Source organism: Limanda limanda, chromosome 6 (genome assembly GCF_963576545.1).
Source record: "Limanda limanda chromosome 6, fLimLim1.1, whole genome shotgun sequence".
Lineage (NCBI taxonomy): Eukaryota > Metazoa > Chordata > Actinopteri > Pleuronectiformes > Pleuronectidae > Limanda > Limanda limanda.
The window spans coordinates 8,846,576-8,867,768 of NC_083641.1; the positions used below are offsets into that span (position 1 = coordinate 8,846,576).

General features: G+C 40.9%; 2 protein-coding genes across 2 annotated transcripts; one reads left to right on the forward strand and one right to left on the reverse strand.

The window, feature by feature from the left end:
* Positions 1-2,503: 2,503 nt before the first annotated feature.
* On the forward strand, positions 2,504-7,044 carry LOC133003774 (C-signal-like). Its single transcript, XM_061073585.1, has 6 exons — positions 2,504-2,691; positions 2,866-2,917; positions 5,172-5,359; positions 5,795-5,965; positions 6,060-6,170; positions 6,656-7,044. Exons 1-6 carry the CDS (start codon positions 2,539-2,541, stop codon positions 6,767-6,769), a joined length of 789 nt encoding a protein of 262 aa, XP_060929568.1. The 5' UTR covers positions 2,504-2,538; the 3' UTR covers positions 6,770-7,044.
* A 1,141-nt stretch (positions 7,045-8,185) lies between these two features.
* Positions 8,186-18,965, reverse strand: LOC133003204 (coatomer subunit delta). Its single transcript, XM_061072852.1, has 10 exons — positions 18,789-18,965; positions 17,364-17,627; positions 14,845-15,024; positions 13,697-13,902; positions 13,417-13,578; positions 13,061-13,226; positions 12,706-12,853; positions 12,294-12,402; positions 10,662-10,866; positions 8,186-9,846 (listed from the first exon to the last, which is right to left on the reverse strand). The coding sequence occupies exons 1-10, from the start codon at positions 18,789-18,791 to the stop codon at positions 9,757-9,759; spliced, it is 1,533 nt and encodes a 510-aa protein (XP_060928835.1). The 5' UTR covers positions 18,792-18,965; the 3' UTR covers positions 8,186-9,756.
* Positions 18,966-21,193: the final 2,228 nt, after the last annotated feature.

Sequence of the window (21,193 nt, forward strand, 5' to 3'; positions counted from 1 at the left end):
GGGATAATGCCGCTTGTTGTTGACCAAGTCACCATCAATCAATCAAGTTTATTTGTATAGCCCACATTCACAAATCACAATTCGTCTCATAGGGCTTTAACATGGTGTGACATCCTCTGTCCTTAACCCTCAACAAGAGTGAGGAAAACTACTAAAAACCTTTTTAACAGGTAAAAATATGTAGAAACCTCAGAGAGAGCCACATGTGAGTGATCCCTCTCCCAGGACGGACTGAAGTGCAATAGATGTCAAGTGTAGGAAAACATCATCAGGATTAAAGTTTTTAGCAGCATCGATGAGGGTAAACATTTTTCAATACTATGTGTGAAGCAGTCCTGCTGCAATCATAGTCTCTGGTCAGCAGCCAGCAAGATCACGATCCAGCATCAGGATGGGATCCACTATAGTCCACAGTCATTGTCCACTGCCGCCAGTTAGAATCCATTATCAGCTGCCGCCTCGGTCGTGGTCCACCATCATCCGATGCCAACGCGACAAAGGATCCTCCATTACCACTACGATCAGCTGGCACGATACAGAATCCACCAAACTGGATCCACCATTGCGACCTCCGACACGCGATCCACAGATCCTAATCCATGGGCACAGAAACTCCGGGAAAGGGGTCAAGTTAGTAACATGTACTGATGAGATAAGAATTACTTTGATGTGATAAGTATGGAGAAGAGGAAGGAGAAGCAGGAAAGAGAAGCTCCGTGTGTCATTTGTCATAAATTCCCTGTGCGTTTTAGCGTCATCTGCCGCACTAATTAGCTCTAACTATAAGCTTTATCAAAAAGGAAGGTTTTCAGTCTACTCTTAAACGAACAGAGCCTGTCTGCTTCCCGAACTGAAAGTGAGAGATTATTCCACAGCAGTGGGGCTTGATGGCTAAAGGCTCTGGCTCCTACTCTACTTTTAGAGACTTTAGGGACGACAAGTAAACCTGAATTCTGAGATCGGAGTGCTCTAGTAGGATGATATGGTATTAACATCTCTTTAAGGTAAAAAGGTGCCATATCATTAAGGGCCTTGAAGGTGAGGAGGAGAATTTTAAATTATATTCTTGATTTAACAGGAAGCCAGTGTAGCGATGCTAATACTGGAGAAATGTGCTCTCTTTTCTTGGTTCTCGTCAGGACACGTGCTGCGGCATTTTGGACAAGCTGCAGAGTCTTTAACGACTTACTGCTGGAGCCTGATAATAATGAATTACAATAGTCCAGTCTCGATGTAACAAAGGCGTTTTGCGAAAGGACATGTCTGATTTTTGAGATATAACGCAAGTGGAAAAAGTCGGTCCTAGAAATTTGTTTTAAGTGACTATTAAAGGACAAATCAGGATCGAAGATCACTCCCAAGTTCCTGACTGTTTCATTGGAAGCAAGGGCAATGTCGTCTAGCGCAGCTATATCATTAGATAATGTTTCTCTAAGGTGTTTAGGGCCGAGTATTATAACCTCAGTTTTATCTGAGTTTAATAAGAGAAAATTGCGGGTCATCCAGGTTTTTATGTCCTTGAGACATGCTCGAAGTTTAGTTAATTGATTACTTTGATCAGGTTTTATTGACAAATATAACTGGGTGTCATCCGCGTAGCAGTGGAAATTTACCGAGTGTGTCCTGATAATGTTTCCTAGTGAAAGCATATATAATAAGAATAAAATTGGGCCGAGCACAGACCCCTGTGGAACACCATGGTTAACTTTGGTGCGCACAGATGACTCATCATTAATTTGTACGAATTGGGAGCGATCAGAAAAATAAGATTTAAACCAGTTTAGGGCCGTTCCTTTAATGTTAATTAACTGTTCTAGTCTCTGTAATAAAATGCTATGGTCAATTGTGTCGAAGGCTGCACTGAGATCTAAAAGAACGAGGACAGACACAAGTCCCTGATCTGAAGCTATTAGAAGGTCATTAGTGACTTTTACCAGGGCTGTCTCTGTGCTGTGATTGGTTCTAAACCCAGACTGAAAGTCTTCATATATATTATTTTCCTGGAGAAAGTCACACAGCTGATTGGCTACAACTTTTTCTAAGATTTTAGACAGGAAGGGGAGATTAGATATTGGCCTGTCATTTGCTAAAACCTCTGGGTCTAGGGTGGGTTTTTTGAGTAGGGGTTTGATTACAGCAATTTTAAAAGACTGTGGTACATAACCTGATGATAATGACAGATTGATTGTGTTAAGTAACGAATTATCTATTAGGGGCAGAATTTCTTTAAGTAATTTAGTTGGAATCGGACCTAAGATACAGGTTGTTGGTTTAGAACCTGAGATTATTTGGTAAACTGATCACGGGTGATCAGAGAGAAGCTGTCTAAATAATGGGAAGGATTCTCAGCCGTTTCTGAGATCTCTGTTGTTGGGTGGATATTAGTGCCAATTGCACCATGCACTTCTTAACAGCAGACCGTGTGTCATGTGACCGTGGTGACTCCACTAGCCGGAGGAGTGTCTCGCCAGACACTGATACTGTCTGGAAGCAGAGGGAGCCTCCGCTGCATCGACTCCAGCACCCAGTCAGTCAGCGATGAGCGGGGCCAGGAGCTTCGGACAGTGCGGCTCGGTGCTGGTGACCGGAGCCAGCCGCGGGATCGGGCTGCAGATGGTCGACAGCCTGGCTGGAGGAGGCTTCCCCCCGGGGAAGATTCTAGCCACGACCCGGAACCCCGACGGCGCCAAGGCAAACACCCTCTAAACTAACTGATTATCCGCCGAGTGTGTGGAGCTGTGACACCGGGTCAAACATGGGTCTGCACCGGGCTGAGGGTGCAACATGTACCGGGATGAAGTCACAGAAACCACCGGTGTTAATCTGTTTTTATTCCCTGTAACTGGATTGGTTTTTGATCCTCAGAAACTTCAGGATCTGGCTCTGAAACATCCCAACATCCACATCATCCCTCTGGGTAAGAGACAGAACTAATGTGAATAGTAATAAGAATCACATAGTAAATGTTATCAGGGACGTGCTCAGACATTTTGGGGGACAAGGGCTCAAGTGAGAAAAGGGCACTTTCCATAATAATTTATAAAATAAAAGTGAAATACAGTATCATATCTCTGACTTGCTTAACAATATATTTGTTTTATACTCGCACCCTCACAATTGTTGAATACTGAACCGTTCACAGAGACCATGGTCTTCTTTAGTATTCACTTGGTTTATCACAAGAGCAGCAACAGCAAAGGAAAATAGGCCATTATGTGCTTGTTTACTATGCTACTAGTTACTAGTATATATTTAAAATAACACACTGATGGAAATCTGTAAATACAAGCGGCTGGAACACCAAATTCACCTACATGTTTTAATTGGGGCTTTCTGCAGAAAGGATCAACACAGTGAGTCACAGGGATCTCAGCGTGAGGATCGAGAACAATCGAATGTAAGGATCTTACATGGGAGAACAAGGCTGTTTTCCTGAGCCAGTTCAGACTGGTTCTGTAGGCGTAGTTTACGACCAGAACTAAAGCACAGGAATCAATGATTTGCATACATTTCCATTGGGTTCTTTGGACAGTTAATAAGTAATGGAAAGGATAAATGGTTATATAGAAAGGTCCTACAGGTTTCAGGTCATGGAGTCTTAGACATGTATGCAAAAAGTCTCTTCAACTATAAAATAGGTTTGAACCACACTTAGTTATTTTTCACTACACTAAGTCATTTTTCCTGTACAACACACACAATATAACTGATGGTGACAACAACTAACATTTGAGGGAGGGCTGTCTGTATCATGTATTGATAATGATATATAGGCAAATAACAAACTAATGAGTAGTTATTAAATTAGGAGCCTACAACCAATATGATGCAGTTACTGTTTATGGCAGGAGACTACATGCAAAAACAGTTTTTCCGTTGATTGGCCAATTTGAGATTTTGGTCTATTTGGCTTCCATGTCTTCTTTCACTCCACATTTTCTTCACAGTCGCCAAAATGCTGCTCATTGTGAGAACTGTTGTTTCTCTAGGATTTTTAGGGTCCGAAAACCTTTTATTTTAGTTCATTAAGTGTTTCCCATTGATTTTGTGAAGCACTTTGTAACCTTGTTGAGATAAGTGCAATACTACGGAGCCCCCCAGGGGACATGGGGGAAAAAAATGATGGGTAAAAAAAAAAAAAAAAGGACGGACTTTCTCGAGATCTCGGGATAATTATCTCGAGATACTTTCTGACTGCAGGGTCTGTCATGGGAGACTGTGTGTGTGTGTGTGTGTGTGTGTGTGTGTGTGTGTGTGTGTGTGTGTGTGTGTGTGTGTGTGTGTGTGTGTGTGTGTGTGTGTGTGTGTGTGTGTGTGTGTGTGTGTGTGTGTGTGTGTGTGTGTGTGTGTGTGTGTGTGTGTGTGTGTGTGTGTGTGTGTGTGTGTGTGTGTGTGTGTGTGTGTGTGTGTGTGTGTTGGGGGGGGTGTATGCTTGTCTCTGTTCCTCTTCTCTAAAACTGACGATCACATGTATTTATTTGTTATTATCCGATGATGACCGATCATGACTTCGGATCGCTCCGTCACTTTAACGCTGACGGTCCGGTACTGTGCGCGTCACGTTCTGCTCGTGTTGTGTGGAGCGGGGGACTACGTGCACACGGTGTTTAAACATGTGTTTCATGAGCTCAAACAAACACAAAGTAAACATCAGTCCTGAAGGTGTCCTAATAACTTGTGATCAGTGCTGGTGTTTATTGTTAACGTGTAAAGTGAGCGGGGGACAGAGGGAAGTGAGGCGGAAGCAGACTCCGACACACACAGGACGAACGATCCTGTTATGTCTCTGTATCGATGCACAGTCGCCCACTTCCGCGAGTAAGGCGGCTGACCCCGCAGCCGCTCAGCCTCAGCTTCCCTGCTCTGTGGTGCTCCGCCGGATGTACATTGTCCTAAACTTTCTCGAGAAAGTCCGTCCGTCCTTTTTTTTTTTTTTTTTTGTCACCCATCATTTTTTTCCCCCCGTGTCCCCTGGGGGGCTCCCTACAATACAAATGAAGTTATTTGTATAAATTATATAGAAATGGAACATAATATGTACATGTGTCTCAAGCGACATAAACAATTACCTGTTTGAAGTATTAATTTACTTTCCTCAGGATATATTCCACTTTTCTTTATATTTTGTCCGTGCTTTTGCTGATGTCCAGTGTTGATGTCTCTTTTTCCAGATGTACTGAGCCAGGAGAGCATAGATACATGTGTAGAGGAGGTGAGCCGGCTGGTGCAAGAAGAGGGTCTCAACTGCCTGATCAACAATGCAGGGATTAATGTTAGGAGTGACTTTCACACTGTTACAGCCGACAAGATGGTAGAAAACTTCCGCACCAACGCTGTGGCTCCTCTAATGATCACCAAGGTAATGTTTATTAATAGGCTTTGTGCTTTTGGGGGGCAGGGGCTCAACTGAGAAAAATGGCACTCATAATTATTTATAAAAAAAATGTTTTAAATTTGAAAGTTAAATAAAAAAGGAAATAAATAAAAGTAATTGCAACCTTAAGGCTTCACTGTAAAACTTTAACGTGGACTGAAATGCTTTAAATTATATTATATGTTGTTTTTAGAAAAGTCTGTATGGAGAGTTCTGCCATTCTCTCTGAAATTATAAAATTATGCCTCCACTGACAGTCTGTTTCCAAACAGTGTTATGTATGGTTGACTCTGGCAGTGAACGCTTTAGTCATGATCTCCTTATAACTTAATATCTATACATGTGTTGTGTTTTGGTCTCAAATATCATGTTTATAATAAAAAATGTAATGTATATGTTTTTTCCTCCGTCTGTACCCAGGCCTTCCTCCCTCTGCTAAAAGCAGCTGCGTCCAGAGGAGGAGCAGCCGGCTCAGGGAGCATGAGCATCCAGAGGGCAGCAGTTATCAATATTTCCTCTCAGCTGGGCTCTGTGGCGCTCAACTGGGGGGAGACTGCAAATGTCAAAGAGTACCCCTACAGGACATCCAAGGTGTTGTGTCAGCTGCTGTGTTGATGTGTTAAACTGCTCTATAGTGGGATGAGTGCAGCATTTGGCTTCATGGTAGTTTGATGTGCCTCCTCAGTGTGCCCTAAACATGGTGAGTCGCTGTATGGCTACAGACCTCGGGCTTGATGGGATTCTCTGTTTGGCCATGCACCCAGGCTGGGTCCACACCGACATGGGGGGGTCTCAGGTAAGACCCAGACAGTCACTTCTGAACACAAACTGTGTTTCAATCATATCATCCTCTGGGATAGAAAGAGTATCTCAGTGCCCTTTGGAGAGAATCTTCAAATGCAGCACATTTACGTAAAATCTGTAAAACCTAAGCTATACGGTAATTATACCTGATAAATAAGAATCCCAAGACTGTGTTATACATAGAGTTAAATATATTATTACAAAGCAGAAGACGGGCCTCTGCTTTCTGCTTTAAAAAGAGTGAAAGATTGATTTAAACAAGATCATGCAAACAACTCTGTTTGAATACTTATAAAATATTAGAAAGAATTCTTATATAGATATGTGAGAATTAAAATCCCCAACATATTCCGGCTCTTACAACATAAATCGAACTTAGAATTGTCTTTAACATTCCAAATATTCAAGAGCTTTTCTACAATAGTGTCCTGGGTCATGTGCACATCATTATTTTTGTGTGTTTTTGTGTCTTTCCAGGCTCCATTGAGTCCAGAGGACACGATTCCCTCCATGTTGTCTGTGATCGGTGGCCTGAGTGTAAAGGATCATGGGTCGTTTGTGAGCTTTTGTGGAGAGGTGCTGCCCTGGTGATCCCGAACATCACCAGTAATGAATATGATGATTACGAGCGCTATTAAACTTTGGCTGTTAAGTCAGTTAAGATCATCTTCAACTATGCAAAGATAAATCTGTTACCAGCTCAGAGTTTTTCTTTAATTCAGCTCCATCTGCTGGAAGAACCCTTTTATGGTTCATTATATGAGTGGATTAGTGTTCATTAGGGCTGTAATGATTCTCGAATCAATATAGACCACACAGTGTCCAGTAAATCTCATAGTCTCATTGATGTGAAAACTTCCACAAATTTAACATGTTAATAGAAGTTTGTAGCTCTAAATAAACTCCTGTTGTCATGTGCTCTTATTTTGTTGTAGTATTTCTATTAACTAGAATGCCACTCAGTAGAGAACATACCTGCACCAAGGCCCAACAGTCCCCACTCATGGATCGGGCCTCTCTTATTTTGTCAAGTCTCGTAATAAAAGGGGAAAATAAACACTTTATCCTGACCAGGAGAAAATATCACTATCTTAATTTTACTTTTATAAGAAGCACTGTCTCGATCTTCACAAAAAACGATACACATGTATCGATTTGACCATATTCCACATTTTTACTATGAGGTACTTGTACCAGGGCTTACATCAGATCAACTTCAAATTGAGATGAATGTCATCACAACAAGATGGAGATACAAACAAACTCAAAGATCGATTTTTCGTCACATGATGTGACCGTGGTATGGCATCAAAGTTTGATTACACGCCAATAAAACACAATGTTCTGTATCGCGAACATACATGGACCATAGACATAAACAACTCCACTCCTGCAGTGTCAGTGGTCATAGATTAAAGAAATCTTTATGTCTCTCTCTCACTCAGAATTGGGACATTTCCTCAAACCGTGTAAACATTGAGGTACGGCGAAGGTTCATCCTTTCGCCAAAGAAGACTGTCATAAATCCACTGTGCATTGTGCTATCACCACCAAACTTCTGTCTCATGATCAGAGTCCAAGCCTGGACAGCTCTGTGTCAATATTTCCTCAATCATTATTTATTTTTTTCAGACAAAACGCATGCAACTCTTGAAAATGCTTGTGCTCGGGTCCGCCCAGTGCTCCTTTGCAGTACTAGAAATTTTAGAAATTGTATTTTAGTTTTAATTTAAATTTTGCCTAATTTCTGGAAATTGAGATGCATCGACAATCATAATATACATACTATGCTTCAGACATTTGTAAATAGACTAGTAAATCAATCTATACTTGCATGGAGTAAGATTGTCATGAGGCCCAGTCAGGGAGATCCACATCTACTGCACTTTAATAAAGCAGCATTTATGATTGTTGAGTTTGATATTTTTAGATATTCCTTGTGTTAATTAAGATAAGCTATTTAAGTCACCAACTCCCCCCAGGGGCAAATACAAAAAAAAGTCAGACTTACATTTTCAATAATACATTTTATTCCATTAAAGATTCTTTTTTCTAATTGTACACTGGAATGTTAAGATTCCCCTTCAGAACTATAGTTAAAAATGCTCAAAATAGCCATTTTCAACCCCACATCCACTGTCAAATTGTAATTTGGGGAGTACAAATGACAAAGAAAAGGAAAAGAAACCAAGATGAAAAGCATTGTTTTGAATAGTATTGATGTACAGTGAGAATGTAAGTAAAGGATGACTGGGTGGATGGTCAGAGGTTGTCGGCAGCAGACTTCACTGCGAGTGCTCCAGTAGTCTCTCTGCTTACCTCGAACCTGTGGGGCTGAATATCAGGCTGACAGTCTGATCCCTGCTCTCCTGCTGTGCCCGGATTTCTACCATCAAAACAACTCAGACCCACTCCAGATCAACAACGCCTTGCGTCGGGTGTCAGATGTAAGATTAGTTGCTTGTGTGTTGTTTCTGGGCTGTGTTCAAAGAACTTTTCATTCTGACGTATCTAAGGGCTGACTAGTGGACTTAAATGGAGCAGAATGAAACATGGCCACGTTTCCTTCTGACAAAGTGAGAAGTGGTTGCACTCATGTTACAAAAAAGTCAGAACATTCAATTGATGCGAAAGTCCAATATATTTACTGGTAATTCTCTTTGCCCTGCAGCTGAGGCTCCCTTACAAAGTCCTGCTCTTCACTGTCAAATTTCAATATCCAAATTAATGATAAACATTGACAAATTATACAGCAAACAGTAAAAAATATCAAAGTTAGAAATAAAAGGACAATTTTGCTGATGATAACCACAGAGAGTACATAAAGGATGTTTAGCACTAAGCCATATTTAGCTTTTCAGCGAAGAACCAATGTGTTACCTCCCTACAAAAACTGAAAAATCAAACTTCTCACAAGAAAGAAAAACAAAGAAATTGGAAGTCAGATCATTAGAGCAAATCACAATAGTTTAACAAATTAAAGAGCAACAGGCTTATAATGATTGAGACAGCTACAATGCTGCAGTTACTATGGATAACAGAAAGCAAGAACCCCATTTAAGATTTGATGAACCATTGCAATGTGAGTGAGAAGGAGAGTTTGTGGAGGATGATCACTACCAGCTCTTTCTGTTGGAGACTGATACAGTGGCCTCAGGTCCGTGGTCTCTCCCTCTCTCTCTCTCTCTCTACCACATGGCAGACTGATGCAGGATGGCCACTGCTGTTCCCCCAGTCATCCTCTACTTGTCTAAAGTTGTCTTTACTGCTCTGGTTGGCCAACACAACAGCATCAGTGTAGTTTTCTTTTTTTTGTGTGGGCTTGATGGTTTTACCTGTTCAATTAACTCTATATATAGATGATCCTCTCTCATACAAACATATAAATACACCACGCTGCTCTGCTCCACCACAGGAAGAGGCCTCGACCGGAGGCCTGATGTCGTCCTGTCGATGTACACAGTCTTTGAAATAGTATACAGGGTGGGCAGGCAAGAAATCTTCAATCTTTCTCTGTAGCATAGAACTTTTTTGTTGGTGATTTTTTTTTTTTTAGATTTTGTCGTTTTCTGAATATTTTACAGGATTTCGTATTTGTCGACAACGAAGGAGGTTTCTGAAGAAAATTTAGTGGAGATGTCGCCATCCACTTGAGTCACTTTGGTAACCTAGGGGAAAAAAGGAAGTTAATTAACAGAGTTTAAGAAGTTTATCATCAATGAACACAATCAGTTTCTTTTGGATGGTTTTGCAATACTTTTTGTGGTGTAGTGTCACATTTAAAACGAGTTACCACACTGTGGTTGTATAACCGCCTATTTTTAGTTGAAGTGAAAGTTTGTACCAAATTTGAAGACATACCCTCAAGAACATATCAAACATAAACATACTTTGCGATGCCACAGTGACCTTGACCTTTGACTAACAAGATGAAATCCAAGCTAAAGTGGATGTTTGCACAAAACTTTTGATAATCCCTTTAGGCATTCTTGAGATATCACATTCAAGGGAATGGGATGTACGTATGTACGGACAACCCAAAGACATTTGGCCAGGACAGGGGCATATATGGCAGTTATAGTGAGTTTCAATGGGGCATTTTTTGCCACGAAGGTGCTGAAAGGACTTCTTTTTTTTTACACAGGGAAACATCAAAGGAAAAAGGTTGACGTTTTTAAATTCCACAAAAAAATACACACTTTTGGAAATGTTCACGCCATATGCATTCATTTTTGCATACATTTAGAAAAAATGTCCATAGGGTGCCATAAGGGTTAGCCAACAGCTGAAATCATTTTAGAGCCATACACATTCAGACTTTTGGAGCCTAAATTGAAAACGTTTGAGATCTCAACTCAGTTTAAACTGTCTTCGGCACCACAACTCACACGATAGAAACATTCATGAAGACATTGGTGAAAAAGGGATTGCGACCAAACACACAGAAACTCCTGACAGGATACATTTCTGATCAGTAACCCACCTGGATGTCACAGTAGTTGCGCTTGGACACAAAGGACACGTTGACAGGAAAGAAGTCATTGGGCTGACCGGCGATGCTAAACTCCAGGCTACCGGTCTTGTTGTTGGAATCAATGACAGGTAAGCACCACTCAAGGATGTTTCGCCTGCTGTCATGTTTGTACTCGCCGTCCAAATCACCAATAACTGGAGCTCCCACCCCAGACCTGCAGAGGAACAGACATTTTTAATTGAAAATGCATCTAAATAAGACAAGGTATCCCAAAACATGTATCTATGGATCTTTGTTATGGATGCATTATAAAAATCAATAAAGCTAAATGACAAAAGAAGATCATTTTCTAGTCTTTGTTGTTTTGAATTCAAAATCAACGAACTCTGTAGCCAGATATGATGAAGTTTGCAACCCATCAGCAAAAGACAGTGGGAGCGTCAGTGTTGGGGAGTAACGGAATACATGTAACGGCGTTACGTATTTAGAATACAAATTATGAGTAACTGTATTCCGTTACAGTTACAAATTAAATAGATGGTATTCAGAATACAGTTACATTGTTGAAATCAGTGGATTACATGACGGTACTTCTCTGTTTCACGAGTTTAATCACTGTCTCGTAAATCCACCGGAGGCAAAGCCCCCAGGAAGCAGCTGGAGACCAGGGCTGCCGTAAGAGCGCCCGGACCCCGGCGGCGTGAAGAAGCCTCACCGCTACCCGCTCGGGACCGTTACAGGCCCGGGACCGAGGCTCTGAGAGAGTTCCGTCGCTACCAGAAATCTACGGAGCTGCTGATCCGCAAGCTGCCCTTCCAGCGCCTGGTGAGAGAAGACCGACCTGCGCTTCCAGAGCTCCGCTGTCATGGCTCTGCAGGAGACCAGCGAGGCATGCAGGGTTCACACCGGACGCTGAAGCGACGCTAAAATAATATCACCCGTTGACCCAGTAGTATAAAAGCATATGGTCACTTGTTGCTCCAACATTAACTGCAACAGCGTCCCAATTTAATGTCATCCATCTTCAAGAACTTCTCCGCTGTTTGCTCCGTTCAATGTCGGGTGTCGAGGGTAAATTACGTATTCTCCGCCGCCCCCCCCCTCTCTTTATTTAAAACTCCAGGACAACAGAAGGGGAATACAAACTATGGGATGCATGCTTTATCATTTATATCATATAAAATATGTCATCAATATCGTTTAAAATCCTTTTTCAGTGTGTTTCCTGGAGCGATATGCTCGCGTCAAGCGCAAAAAATAGACCCGACGCCGAAACGATCGCTGCACGGCGCGAGGCAGCCTTGGCGCAGGGGGGGGTTCAGCCTCCGGTGAGACCCGCACAGAGGTGGGAGTGGATGGGAGCCGGACATCCAGCGGGCCCGCAGCATCGGTGGAGAGAGAGTTTAAACTGCTGCTGCTCCACTGACTATAACAACGCCGCAATCATACACTTAAAAAATGCAATACAAACCGGAAGTATTCCAAGTATTCAGAATACGTTACTCAGATTAGTTAATGTAATGGAATACGTTACAGATTACATTTTTGTGCATGTATTCTGTATTCTGTAACGGAATACGTTTTGAAAGTATCCTTCCCAACACTGGGGAGCGTAAACATTTGTGAAGTGGATGTACTTACGGTACAGGGATGCTGATGACCACGTCATTGAGCTCAAGACTATCCTCCTGCAGCTCATACTCAATGTTGACATCACAGCCAGTAGCACTCTCTGAAGGCCAGCAGTTTACTGTGAGAGAAATATGAAGAGGGTGAGACAGCAGCAGGAGACTGCTCAGTTATACTATATTGGTTATGGCAGTATCAAAGCCCCTGTAGTGAACTGTGGCCATCAGGGCAAACAGAGGATGTTGTGCAGCAGTAGAGTTATAGAGGTTAGTTTATTATGATATTGGCCATACAAATACATGTGTGAACTGTGTAAAGGTGTCACAGTACATGTGTAGCATAGTGCTCAGATTATCTACAGAAATAAATAAGAGTGGCATCATTTAAACTTTACTCCTTAAGTCAAGCACATGTTAGGACGTACTGGTTAGAGGTATGAGGGCCTCGTCTGTGGTCTGTAGTCTCCACTTAAGCACGCCAACATCGTTGTTGAGAGGGAAGGACTTCTCTGGATTTTTCAGGCCAATCACGGACTCCGCTGTAAACAACTTCTTGTCCACATTGGGATGTGTCTGAGCAGAGAAGATAGAGACGCAAGGTTATCACCCAGAACTCATGTGATCCACTGTATGTACACCGGACATAATAGTGGCTGTTAGTACCGAACTGATAAATAAATATAAACTACAGCAATAGTAACAGGTATTTCAAAAAATAACTTTTATGATTTCCTCCAACATTCTTGTTTTCAAATCAAATTAACATTTGTGTTGACCTACTTGCAGCTGCAACCCTTTGTTGTCATTATTATTGAGAATGAGGCGAATGCGTCCATTCTTGTCGTCCATGACTCGGAGTGTCACCATGCCCAGCAACTCCATGTTCTGTAGGCCACCGTCACGACCACAAGTCAGCGAGATCTTCTCCTCCACACGCAGATGTACACTAGGGTAAAAACACATTCAAACTGTGAGCTGCATGGTCAGATATTAATCTTACATAATTAAAACAATCCTAAGTATCTTTATTATTTATTTTTATAATAGACAGGATATACACTCCGAAGCCCCCTTCATTTAAGTCAGGACAGCAAAAGATATCAGAATTTCATATACAGTCTCTGGTGTGTTTGTACCTCTCCACATTGACTGGCGGAGGAAGAACCTTGGATACATCTGAGCCTCTCTTTCCTGTGTTGGACATGATGGTTTCACCCTCAGACTTCAGCTTGTCAACAAAGTTGTCCACCTCTTTTCCTTTAGCGCCCAGTTTCAGAGCCTTACTGGGTCCACTTGATCTGAAAAATTAAATAAAAAAAAAAAGGCTTCATCAATATTTGCCAAACTACAAAGTTTGTCCATTGTAATGCAAACCAAAAAAAACAATGTTCATTTGTGTACTTCTCCCAGCTGTACCTGGCTGTACTGGGTGTGATCTTGGGTTTCTCCGGCTCGACGATGGTGTCTGTGATGATGGACCCTGAGGAGATACTGGTCATGCCAGCGCTGCCGAAGCCGCCAAAAGCAGGCACCTTCTTTCCGGAGCGCTCAGCGTCTCGTCTAGCCTGTTGCAGCTCCTTGGCCTTCCTCCTCATCTCTGCCTTGGCCTCTCTTTCTTGGGTCTGTGTAGTATGGTCAGGTAGAAGTTGTTAGAACAACCGAGAGACACATGTCCCCCTTCACTGATGTTTACAGTACTCTTGTACGTGATAAATACATGAAATTGCCTAAGTATAAAATATAAACTATATTAATGCTTGCAAATGCACATAATTACATTTCTGTGTATTATCCCCTGAGAATGTCACTATCAGGGTTCATACACATTTTGACCAATAGATTTCCATGACTTTTCATAACTTTAAACCAAATTTCCATGAGCGAACATTTCGTGAAGTCTCTGTGTATACGCGAAAAAGTGACAAAATGTAGTATTCAAACTAGGGCTGCCACTAACGACTATTTTTCTATCGATTAATCGGACGACTATTTTATCGATTAGTTGATTAATCGAAACAATTAATTTTCCTCCAAAAAATTCAAATTGACCGTTTCATTTCAGTTAATTTTATTTTGACAACAAACTGTATGTCATATAATGCAGCACAAAACAAAATGTAAAAACTGTAGGTTTAAACTAGCAACTATTTTTACAGCAATAAAAATAAATAAAAAAGAGGGCTTATAAGTTAAGTCAGCAGTGCAACTCAAAAAGATATCAAACTTTCTATTTAACCCCTTATCAAAATAAAAAAGTTAGGTCTGCATATTAACCGAGTTAAAGTGCAACATGTTTAAAGTATAAGAAACAATGGTGTCCAGCTCAAAATCCGACTCAAACGTCAGTTAGACATGTGTGTTGTAATGTAAGAATGTCAGCATGTCCACATGTTCTGGACTCAGGCTAGCTCAGGCTCTAGGCTCAGATTATTTTTTTCCATGACTTTTCCAGGCCTGAAAAAACACATTTTAAAATTCCATGACTTTTCCAGGTTTTCCATGACCGTACGAACCCCGACTATAATGACCCAATTGCGAATCGTGAATCTCATTTTATCTCTCACCTCTCTGACAGCACGGAACACCTTCTCCTCGTGGGAGTCCATCTCTGTGAAGGTGCGGATCTGAGCCAGGTTGACGTTCTCTCTGTAGCCTAATGCCACAATCTCATCGAAGGCAAAGATCAGGTCAAAACAGTGCTCTGATATTTCACTCTCCTCCAGCACACGACAGTATTCTGGGATCTGAAAAGGTAGGGGGAAAAGAGATTGATATCAATAACTTGAATCAGGGCAAACATGTTAACACTGCAGTGAGGAAGAGATGTGTACTTTTAGAATAACTTAAAAAAAACATATTTCTTTATTTCCTGTGGACAGTCCACAAGCCAACAAGGTCTAATCTAGGTTTGCTTAACAGAAATGTTGTACAGCCGCTGTTGTGTTCACACTGTTCAACATTCTATCTCTCTCATCCAAATCCACTCACTATGCTCCATGCATGGTCCATGTCTCAGCTCTATTCTTAGTCTTCACTAATATAAACAGATATTCTGTACGATTATATATATATGCATCCACACGAATTGCACACTAGCTGACATAAGCAGTCCATATCCAGACATTAACAAGCTGGTACGTTTTTATCTTATGTTGGTTAATGTAATCTTTACATTTATCATTTCAACAAACCCAATTGGCCTTAACTAATACTTAAAGCAAACTCCTTGTCATTGAAGTCACAAAGAAACAAGTTGAACAAGATGTTCAAAAAACACTGTAAATATTCACCATAGTGTCAGTGTTCTACTGGCTAACAAGCCAACACTAGAGAATAATCCATGCACATTAAATGTATTTAACATTTAACAAACAGCAACTTTTAAACCAATGATACTCTGAGAGTGTCATGTTGTTTCAGAAATATTTAATTTAGTTACTAACATGAATAAAGTTATGTGTAGGGAATGACCATAGTCGTTTATTTCCTTTTCAACACTAATTAGCTTTACGAGCCTGATTGGGTCCCTACCCACTTACTAGAGTCCCTAGCAAATCCACAGCCAATTACCGCCAACTACTGACATTAAATCTCATGAGCTAAACAAGCAGAACAACAAAAGATGAGAAAGAAATGAATATGGTGCTTGATAGCTGGTCCCTAACCTCCTAAAGAAAAAAAAAAACGTAAATCCATTATAGCAGTAGTGAACTTTAATCTGCTAAATCCTCCTTTACTTATGAAAAACGTTTTTACATTTTGGATGTAATCTAAGTTTATTCATTCAAAAGGATAAATAGAGTGAGAACATATTGAAATGAACATCAACAACAATTGGGCAGCTTGACCAAACATATCAGCCATTAGTGGTGAGTCATTTTGTTTTGCTGATTTAATGGTCTGTCTTCTTGAGATTTCAAATCTGTAATTAATTAACCGGTGGAGCACAATTCAAAGTATGGTGCCTGCTGGCTCATCCTTTGCTGTGTCTTCACCCATTCTCTCTCCCCATTACACATCAAACCTGTGGGCTATGGCAGGGAAAAGTTGGGCCTCACACCCAGCGCAACAGCTTGTTAATGTGGGTCCATTGTGGCTCAATCCACTAAGTCATCTGTGCCCACCGTGGACAAGCCTCCACCCCCGAAGCCAGAGTCAGAATAGCTCACCTAAATAACTGATGCAGATGATAACGTCACTGGGGGTTGCATTCATTCTGGTAAGACTACCCATGTGTTTTCTTCTCAGGCTCATATCACAGGCAGCAGCGCCTCGTGATCTAAGTGCCAGACCTCCAAGACAGGAGGCAACCTCTGAAGAAAGTCTAGATCCAATATTCATGTCTGAAAATAGCTTGTGTGGCTGTGCACCCTGATTCTTAACATGCGGTGACGCCACCCATCTTTCATTTGGATGCTGCAAGTGGAGAGGTCCTGCATCTGATGTCATTAGATTCAAATTCAATGTATTTCAAATAGTGTCAGGCATTTGCTTTTGTTCAGCCTCAAGCTTTTAGTTTATCAAAGATCACACACCTGCACTAATCTACCAGCAATCACTAGGTGTTGGAGTGACCGGGTAGAAAAAATTAACTTCTTGCTCAAAACATCAACCAAGTCTCAACTGTGTCACATTTCCTGTGCTACCAACATTTGTATCAGAAAATGAAAGAGGAAGGCAGTGCACAAGTGTTTGCTGTATCACTGTAGACATAAATTCAGGTTGTCACAATACAACTAGCTGGACCAAATGATTAAACAAGACATTTACAGGGTGTAAACGTTGATCAACTGATGTACATTTGTCTCTGACAAACAGTTTTTCCTTTTTTTTAAAAAATAATTTTGGAACAAGTATCTATGCGAGTCAAGCAGTATGGGAAACATGATCAAAGCTAAAAGTGAAATTAAGATTAGAAAAAAATTATCCTCAACTTTTATGAAATTAGATTGAAAGATTACAGCAGCAGATTGTAATCTATTTTACAAATGTTTCAAATGTAGATAATGTTAAATATGTATAATCTGTTGGAATATCTGACAGATTTGTCAGAAATATACAGATAGATGACATTGTTTCTTACCACGCGGGAGAAGAGTCTGAGCGTCTCCAGGTCCTCAAGGATGTTGCTGTTCTTGGTGGTGATGAGGACCATGTAGAGTTTCTCAAGAGGCTGATACACATAGCGAACACTGTCTGTTTCCACAAAGGTGTGCTGTTTGCCTGTGTTCATCAGTTTGGGGAATGCAGCCAGGAGACCCTCTACACGAGTCCGGGTCATTTCCACAAACTGCCGCGATACAATGGCCTTCCCGGCCTTGGTGCACACCGCCGCTGCCAACAGCACCTGCAGGCGATGAGAAATCATGATTACTTTGTCTACAGACCTTAAGTTAAAAAATATATATATATATTGGACAGTCACAGTGTGAGAGTACAAATGAGACCAAAAGGCAGAAGTAAACTATATGTCTACAGGAACTTAACAATAAAGGTGATGAATCATCATTTTACCTAAACTCTGGATGCCACAAACGTTTGTTGTTTCAGGTGAGAGAAAGTGTTGCCAAATTATGTTTGTTGTGTGCATTTTGTGAAATTTAGAATAAGGTTCACATCTTGCTCTATTGTGCTGTCAACAAGACATAAGGGATGATCTTCTGAGCTAACGTCCTCTATTTATGTTAAACTATCTGGCTCGGGGAGGACCCTTTGTAAAAGCAGATCTTTGTGAAAAAAAACAACCATGGATAGAAAGTTATGAACCCATGAGGGTTGAGGAACTCTGTGTGCAACACACTAAATAACATTAAAACTTACATTACAACTAAAGTAGATGAGAATGGTGACTATGAAAGTAGATGGCAGATCCACTATGAGCAAAGACAACGTGTATGTCTGTAACATGCAACTGCGATCCAGCAGCAGTAAGGTCGTTTTTAAGTTGTGCTCATGTCTGACTAGTCGTAAAACCCATTTTGCATCACCACAATCTTGAATGGTGGTTGCTGCATTAATTCCACGTTGACAATGGCTGAAGCTGGGAATGACAGACACCGAGTGTACTGTATCTCAACGTGAAGTTAACGAGCAACAACTGTAATAATACAAGTGATGATAATAATTATACCAGCATACACACGTCTCTGGTTAACAGCAGCACGGTGTAGTCTGGCTGGGGACAGTCTGGCAGGTTTAGCCCGGATCCGGCTAATGACAGGAGCTAACCTCAGCGCTAGCTTGTAGCGCTAGTTAACGTCAGCCGTATCAGCACATTCAGCGTCGGCCATTCACTACAAGTTCAGCTGGGCAACGAAACGACGGTTCGTGTGTCTCACTTTAGCGTGTAAGTAGTGAGTTGAACCTGTCAACCCGACGGAGTGAAGCGTCTGTACTTCTCCTCCTAGAGAAGCTAGCTAGCTGAGACCCAACTAGCTTTAGCTTCTCGCCAGGTTAGCCAATGTTATGATAATCGCAAGGCCCGATAACAGGCAGGGAAATAACTCACCATTTTGGTCCCTCGCTATGGTAGGACGGTCTTCGGTCTCTCGCGTGTCTCGCTTTGAGGGGATTTCGTATCACTCTGGAATAACAAGGAGCGATTGTGCAGCTGACTTCTCGTTGTGTGGTTGTTAGCTAGCTAGCGTCAATATGGCAGCAGCACAGAGCCACGTCTCCACCGGAAGAGCAGCGTTGGATCAGCCCACTGTGGAACCAGTGACGTGGGCCCCAAACTGTCGTTGCATAAATAACTCACTAGTGCGACTTCCACGGGTGGTTCTTCTTCACACTGTTCAGATTTCCAACACGGTGTTAAATACTGTCCATCTTCATCTCTTTCCTGTGTGATGTAAATATGAAACATGTCAGTAAAAACATGTAAAATACCATAACTTTTAGAAATCAAACACAGGTGTGTCTATGGGTATTGGGTAATAATAATAACAACAACGATGATAATAATAATAATAACTTGATAATAATAATGTATAATAACTCGATAATAATGATAAACACAAATGAGGAACTGAAGGCAAACAATAGACAAGAGTTAAAAGGTCGCATTACAAAATGACAGAAATATAAGAGTGAAAATGCAACGGATGTGAAAAGAGTAAAGAGAAACTAAAATATGTGTGTGTGTGTGTGTGTGTGTGTGTGTGTGTGTGTGTGTGTGTGTGTGTGTGTGTGTGTGTGTGTGTGTGTGTGTGTGTGTTATGCAACATGAAAACATCAGGTTCATAGAGGTAGGTTTACTTGAGCTTTGAACATCATGCAGAGTTACATCTCAATTGATGTCAGCGCTGACATGCAATTTCAGAATGTGCCTTTTTTAAAATGACTTCTCCTTGATTGACAGTCACTTGGATTTTCAAATTTTTTCGAACATGAAATGAAGAATTGTAAATGCCCAGTCGGTATTACTCGAGGTTCATCATCGTACAGGGAACTGTGGACTGTTAGTAATAAAATAATACACACAATTAATACAGTAGTTAAAAGTGACAGATAACATAGAGCATATTATGTGTAAAGTAAAATACACGGTAAAAAGACACAGCATAAACTGATTATGTATGTTAAACAATCATAATAATATACATTTAGAAAAAGTAAAAACCTCAGAAAAGAACTACTCTGGTTCTGGACTATTGAGCAGGCTCTTTAATTGCTCTGTGTACTCAGTGATCCAACTTCTAGTTCAGGGAGAACACTAATCCGGTTGTTTCTTTGTTCATGTAGGTTCAATGTGATCTTGCCTTGCCTTTGGTACAGTGTTCTAACTGGTTTGTGGCGTTAAAGCCCTATATCAAGTGACACAAGGGCCCTCAGGTGGGTGTTGCCCTTTATACACAGTCCATGGTGTTGTCACAAACTGCATAATGTTGCAGTAGCTTTTGTTGGTCACCAGATGTCCCCATTTCAACTGTGTATGAAAAGAAGACGAAGAACCACATGCCAGACCCATTCAATTGGAGAATTAACCAGCGGTGGGATGTAACGACGTACACTTACTAGTGATGTGTCCTTTTGTGTCGAAGCTTCGAAGCGTGTGTCGAGTAATACAGGAAGATGTTTGTGAAGCGCGTATCGAGGCTTGTGTTGATGACGTAGGTGGTGACGATCATAGCCTCGCGAGCCGGCCACAATGGATCCCCCCTCACATTTTGTGGACTTTGGAGTTGGGACTTTATATTGCGTTTGTTTGCAAAAAAATAAAAAAAATGCCTGTCTTTTGTTTTATTGGTCTTATGTAATATTCTAATTTTCTGAGATACTGAATTTTGGGTTTCCATTAGTTGTAAGCCATAATCATCTAAATTTAAAGAAATAACCGCTTTAAACATTTCATTCTGTGTGTAATTAATCTATATAATATATGAGTTTCCCTTTTTGAATTAAATTATCGAAATAAACGAACTTTTCCATGATATTGTAATTTATTGAGATGTACCTGTATATAGAGCTCTGCCTGCCATTTATTGTCCACTTGATGGCGCAGTGGAGCAAATTAAGCACCATGAAGCTTCGGCCTACGAGTGAACCAATTGGGTGGAAAGATTCGATGCTACATGAAGCTTCATCTAACTTTGTTAATGCACTTTGGGTACATTTTTTATGTATCTTAACTTTATTAAGTACATTTATTTTCAGGTACTGTTACTCCAACTCGCGATGAGCAAATATCTGTACCTTCTACTACATGGCATTTTTACAATGTACTGTGTTACACATTCTCATTAATGAAGAAAGTGGATTCTGAAGACTTTAAGTATATTTAAAAAGAGATTCCTTACTAACTTGAACACAAGACAAATTGATGTGGTGCTTTTAGTTTTACTATTTGTATTTTGACCAAAGTAAACAATTTGAGTGAGGAAGTAAATCAGTCTCATTATGCATTCGTATTTT